At 42.6% G+C, this 6467-nt stretch overlaps 1 protein-coding gene across 2 annotated transcripts in view; it reads right to left on the reverse strand.

Annotated features, from left to right (window-relative positions):
- CNNM2 (cyclin and CBS domain divalent metal cation transport mediator 2) overlaps positions 1 to 6461 on the reverse strand; it is a 110446-nt gene extending 103985 nt beyond the window's left edge. For both annotated transcript variants that reach the window (XM_006756468.2, XM_015559300.1), the window contains exon 1: positions 5195 to 6461. In XM_006756468.2, the coding sequence (XP_006756531.1) occupies positions 5195 to 6269 (1075 nt within the window). In that variant the 5' untranslated portion in view covers positions 6270 to 6461. The remainder of the gene's footprint in view (positions 1 to 5194) is intronic.
- Positions 6462 to 6467: the final 6 nt, after the last annotated feature.

The raw sequence follows: 6467 nt of genomic DNA on the forward strand, positions 1-6467 counted from the left end.
AATTTGTGTACCTTCTGAACCCGTTTTCTCACCTCTAGGATGAATTCCTGTGCTACCTGCTCCCCTGTGCCCTCTCACTTTAAAAGCTGTGATGAGCCTGACTGGTGTGGTTCAGTTTGAGAGTCGACCTAAGAACCAGGAAGGCATGGTTCGATTCCCAGTCAGGGCACATGCCAAGGTTGTGGGCTCGATCCCCAGTAGGGGGCGTGCAGGAGGCAGCCGATCAATGATTATCTCTCATCATTGATGTGTCTCTCTCTCTCTTTCTCTCTCTCTCTCTCTCTCTCCCCTCTCTATCCCTCCTCACTGTAAAAAATCAATAAAATATATATTAAAAAAAAAAGAATGCATCTTGACTTGATCAGCAAATTGACTTTGACTTTCAACTACACCCGCCAAGCTGTCCTCACAAAGGAGTTGATTGAAACATCTCTGGTGCTGTAGCTCTGGATTAATGAAAATCAAGTTTCATCCTCAGACAAGCAGTAAAGGAGGAAAATTCAGCCAGTTGATTATGCTTTTAGCTTACTGCTGTCCTGGTCTGAAGAAATTATTGGTCCATTGTTTAAATTACTAAGGATAACAAGGTATTTGTAAATTATCTTACAATAAACAACTTACAATAAGAAGAAAAAAGGGATCCGAGAAATTCTTGTCATTTGGTAAGTTTTGCAAACACCAGACTAGGTGATCCGTGAACTACCTGTCCTTCCAGCTCTGATTCTATAGTATCTGGATATTTCATAAGGATGTTCTAAAAACATGCACAACTATAATGGTTAGCATGTGTTATTAGACAAAATTAATAAACATATTAACAAATATACCCATCTCCCAGTCCCCAATACCATTCATACCTTTTAAACACCCATGAAAACATTCTCCTAGATACTAGGCAAGTGGAATACTTTATTTGGTGGTGAAAACAAAAGTTCTTAATATTAAACTCTCAGGACATTAATATGGAAGGACTTGTGTTACAGGAAGAGAGAATTGTACACCTAATATTTTAAGTGAAAACCATACACTGCATTCTTTCCTTCAAGAACAACATTATCTGGTGATTCCACTTGTTCCTAGCTAAGAAATAGCTAGAAAACAGTCTGGCGAAGTCCCTAGCAGCTATAAAACTGCTCTGTAATACTGGAATGCAACTGTTTCAAAGCTAAAAGCAAAAAAAAACAAAAGAACAATAACTGGTTACTGATGCTTCAAATTCAACAGTGTAGACAACGAGCTAGCTAAGAGCCCCCAGTATGTTAGAAAGGTTTTACCAGGTAAATCAAAGCCTGTTGAATGCTTTCTGCACACAAAGGTAGCCACCTTTAACGTAGCCCTTCCTTCCGCTACACCATAGACCACGCCTCTAAAATTCTCATACTCTCCTAATGGACTTCACCTGTATTCTTTTATTGAAATTTGTAAGTAACAAAACTAACAAAAAGAAAAAGAGAGAAAGCCTGATTGCATGGAGTGCAGAGGGGCAGAGCTGCAAAGGATGCTCGTGAGTGAGCAATTACCATATAAGTGGCTACCAAAACATGTAAATAAAGTCAAGATTAAAACACAAAACTGAGTTTGAATCACCCTTGCCACACAAACAGATAAAGAACTAAGAGTAAAACATTACTACATACTTTAGCTTCTAGAAAAACAGTGCAGAGTAGCCCCCTAAAGCGGTACACACTGGTACACTAGGTTAGTATAAACCCTGTTCCAAATGAATCTTGATGCTTGAGGTGGAAATACTAATTAGTTACATGCAGGAGCACACAGGCTAAAAAGTGATTTGCTTTAATGGCAACAGTGGGAGCACCAATTATTATGTACAACATCACAGAAGCATTGAGTTTAAAGTCAGATATATACTTAAATACATTTCTGGGTCTGAAGCCCAACCAGCTCTGAGGCAATGTTTTGACCAAACCTTACACTCAATTAAAATAGAAATGTAAGATCAGGATCCAGGGGGCCTGCATAACAGTGTGGTTAAGAGCTCAAGGTTGGCTGTCACAGACCTGAGTTAAAATCCCAAATCAACAAATTACTGTGTGACCTTGAACAAGTCATTTAAATCAAACCTCGACTTTCTCATTTGTAAAATGGAGATAATGATTCACACTGTTATTACAAAATTTAAACAAGGTGATTCATGTAAAGCATTCAGCCTTATACCTGGCACAGAGGAAATAAGCAATAATAATAAGCTAGCTGTAAAATTAGCATGATTACTGCCTTTCAACCTCAAGGAAAGCTGAGTTTCCTGACAGCCAGACAAAAGGTCTAATCATTAGAAAAAAAGACATTCACATATGCTCATATAAAGATAGTTTTTCATTTCTTTCACATTACAGGAACTTCTCCCCCTCCTTAGTAAAGAATACTTCAGACTAATAATGTACAACTATATACAAGAAAGGCTTCAATGCAGACATTCTTCAGTAGGAAGGACAATTTTCATGATCTAACCAGTTTCGGGGAGTTAATAGTTGGTACTGTTAGGAGAAAGAGAGAAAGAGAAGCATAAAAAGTCTTCAACCCACACACCACTGTTCAATAGAGAAAAACAACACTTGACTATTTGCATTGTTTCATAATTGAGTTAGAAAATGAAGAAGAAAGCAATCAGGTGAAATATTTTAACTCATACACAGCTGTTAGTAAGGTTAGAGTGACCAAACTCACCAAAAAAGATCAAGAGCCTGGTTGGGGTTGCTCAGTAGTTAAGCATCAACACATGAACCAAGAGGTCAACGATTCAATTCCTGATTTGGACACATGCCCAGGTTGAGGGAAACCCACTAGGGGACATGCAAAAGGCAAGAGGATGTTTCTTTCTCATAGATGTTTCTGTCTCTATCCTTCTCCCTTCCTCTCTCTCTAAAAATCAATAAAAAACATATTTTTTTAAAAAGATCAAAAAAAGGTGAAAAATCAGTTATTCCCGGAGTTTAAGTAACACCTGCGCACTCTATCCTTTTAAGATCATGACTCAAATTTCCCAACTGCAACTTTTTCCATTCTTCCAAATATGCCACTAGCTTGAATGTACCTTTAATTTGTACTATCTCCTTAACTAAGTACCTTACTCTGGTTAAGGACAAAAATAAAATCTTGTGCATTACTATTTTTCTAGAATTCAAGAGAAAATATTACTACTTCACTTACTTACGGAATATATTTTAAAAATACTGAGAGGTCATTTGGGGGGGGGGAGGGGGGGTGTGAGAGGAGTTCCTCATGAAAATAAATCAGTCATAGGAAAACTGTTCAAGGACAACCAAAACCAAATTTCAAAAAAAAATGCAATTTTTAAATTTTGAGTTAGGAGCAGGCTTTAATGGGTTGTGAGGTACAGAACTAAATTCTCAAAGAAAAAAGATACATAAGTGAATTAAAGGCTTCTGCAGGGAGTACACACTGCTACCAACCCATCAGATGTGCAAAAATTCTTAATAAAAAAAACAGAGAATAAATGATGTGTATCAATATTGGGAAATTTAACAACAGAAAGAAAATAAAGTATTTCATAGGCATTTTCAAGCACTTAAAGATATCTACCTGTATTACAGATATTACTACAAAAGGAAAGGAGAGACTGGTTAGATGGTCTAATTAACAACTCGGCAGTGAAAGAATAATGACATGGCCAAAAGACGCTCTGTCACCTAGAGATAATGGACAGTTTCTGTTTACTGTTTAAGAACCCAGAAGAATCTCCTACTGCTTTTAAATGCAAATTACCAATCTCAGAAGCACATTCTGCTCTATTCCTTTATCTGAAAATTACTGCAGTGTGATCCTGTTCCAGAGAGGACCCCATTCAGGCAGGAAAATGGAATTAGGACAACCACACACTCACTAAGTGTGTTGAGATCATGGTCACAATGAGCTGTCACCCTCACACGTGGTCTTTTTCAGTGGAGAGACCACTATCTGTGATCAAAATTCTATTTGAAGAAGGAAAACTTAGTTTTGAGGACTATCAGGTTTTTAAAGTTTATATAGGCATTTTAATATGTGCATATACACTAGCATCACAGCAATTTAAAAACTGGACATCCCTTGGTTTTCAAATAACGACACAAGCTATTTAATGGAAACTTTTTTAAAGGCAGAATTTCAGTAATAATGGTATGGTTTGCTATTTAGTTGTACATTATATGGTAAAACAAACAAACAAATACCACAATGCAAGAAAGGTGAGCACCTCAGACTCTGCACTTCTCCTCCCTGTTAAAATTCCCCGAGAACAGTGGATGCTGACTTGGAGACATACTGCAATTTAATGTACCAGGTGGTCAAGGTTAAAAAGAACACGTTTACAACAGAAAAACTCAAGGAATAAACAAACCATAATAAAGGGATTCATCCCATTGTTAAAGGTTATAGTTTTCTGCCAAAACCACACTTGATTTGCGAAATTTTATTCGATGTCAGGTAAATATAAACAAAGAGTAAAGAATGCTAGACAAGTTATAGCCTCATAAAAGGTTAACTTACCTCTAGTCTTTCCAAGTTATATATTAATAAAGAACTTTAGTGTTTTGCAAAACCTCTTTTCTAGCTAAGGCAAGTCACATCCAAATGAGTTAATTTTTTTTTTTTTTGGTGATACTAGTTTATCCCACCCCCTAGCACCCAAGGCAGACCTCAATTTTCCTTCCCCCACAGGTCACCCGGCAACCAGGCACAGAAGCTATTGAAAATGCACTTCCAATCTCTGAAACGTCAGTGAATGTTTAAGGAGGAGGAAAAGGATTGTATCGAGTTTAGAAAAGCTATTTAAATGTTTTGCCGAATGCCTGCGATTAGTACATGTCAACCTAACGGCATAGCATGACAGTAGCCGCCCCCTCCTTTCGTCCACCCACCCAGAACCATAGCAATGAATGCAGCAGAGCACTGAAGACCAGGGAGCCGGAAGAGTATCATGCACAGAAAATAGGAAGCCTGCGTTTTTCATACGGGAAAAGGCAAGTGATGGCAGTCTTGTGCTTTTAAAGAACCTAGAAGCGCTTACTAGTTCAACCCATCCCCCAATCCATGCCACCCTTTCAACTTTGTAATTAAAAGAGAGGAGAAATTCCGGTCAACTCGCCTTGGGGGTTGGTCTGAGGGTTGAGGACTCAAGCAGGGAGGAGGATGGAGAGAGAGAAAGAGCAAGCCAATGAAAGATACCAAAATTTCCCACCTTTCTTAAATTCTTCCAGCATAGCGTCCAACTTGGTGTCATTGAAAACAAAGTGCAAGGGGTGGTTATAAAATTTAGTGATGGTTTTCAGGGGAGTACAGTCATCCGGATCCACGAAGGCCAAGTCTTTAACAAAGAGGAGGTCCACAATGTTGGAGCGCTCTCCCTCGAACACGGGGATGCGCGTGTAGCCGCTCTCCATGATCTCCGACATGGTGTTGAAGTCCAGAATGGCTTCCCCGGTGATCATGAAGCAGTCCCGGAGCGGAGTCATCACGTCCTCCACGGTCTTGGTGCGCAGCTCCAGCGCCCCTTGGATGATGTTCAGCTCCTCCTTCACGAGGTCGTTGTAGGGGTCTGTGACCCGCAGCATCTCCAGCAGCTTCTCCCGGTTGTAGACGGTGCCTATCTCCTGGCCCAGGACGCAGTCCAGCAACTTGCTGACTGGGTACGAAGCGGGGAAGGTCATCATCATGAAAAACTTGGTGAGGAAGATGGTGTTGGCTCCCACGGCCAGGCCGTGCCGGGAGCAGATGGCCTGGGGCACGATCTCCCCGAAGATGACGATCCCGATGGTGGAGACCACCACGGCCACCAGGCCCGAGCCGGCGATGTCGTCCAGCAGGATGGTGAGCGTGGTGTTGACCAGCACGTTGCCCAGCAGCAGCGAGCACAGCAGGTAGTTGCCCTGCCGGCGCACGGGCTCGATGCGCTTGGCGTAATTCTTCTCCTTCTCGGTGCCGCAGTTCTGCACGATGCGCAGCTCCATCGGGTCCAGGGCCATGAGCCCCAGGTTGAGGCCGCTAAACATGCCCGACAGGCACAGGAGCAACGAAATAAAGATCACCTGCAGCCAGAAGGGCAGCAGGAACTTCTTCTCCTCGCCCACGATCATTTTGGTGTCCTCGCCGTCGTGGTAAATCCAGGTGGTCTCAGCCCACGGGGGCGGCGGAAGCCCGGCCACCCCGGAGCCACCCTTGCCCCCGACGGTGCCACCCGCGGACCCCGGGCCGCCGGTGCCCAGGGCCGGCGTGGACAGCGATGTGCACAGGTAATAGGACTTGCTCTTCTCCATCTTCCGCAGCGGTTTTATTTCTATCTCAATGATGCCCGAGGTCCGGCGGTTGAGAATGATGTGGGGCAAGATGATGATATCTGACGTGCGGATGCCGCAGCGCTGGGGGCCGCTGTCCGGCTCCGGCGGCGCGGGGCCCCCCAACCCGCGCTCGCCGGGGCTGTGGCGCCGCCGCTCGTGCTCGGTGAAGGCGATGCG

Source organism: Myotis davidii, unplaced genomic scaffold, assembly GCF_000327345.1.
Source record: "Myotis davidii unplaced genomic scaffold, ASM32734v1 scaffold332, whole genome shotgun sequence".
NCBI lineage: Eukaryota > Metazoa > Chordata > Mammalia > Chiroptera > Vespertilionidae > Myotis > Myotis davidii.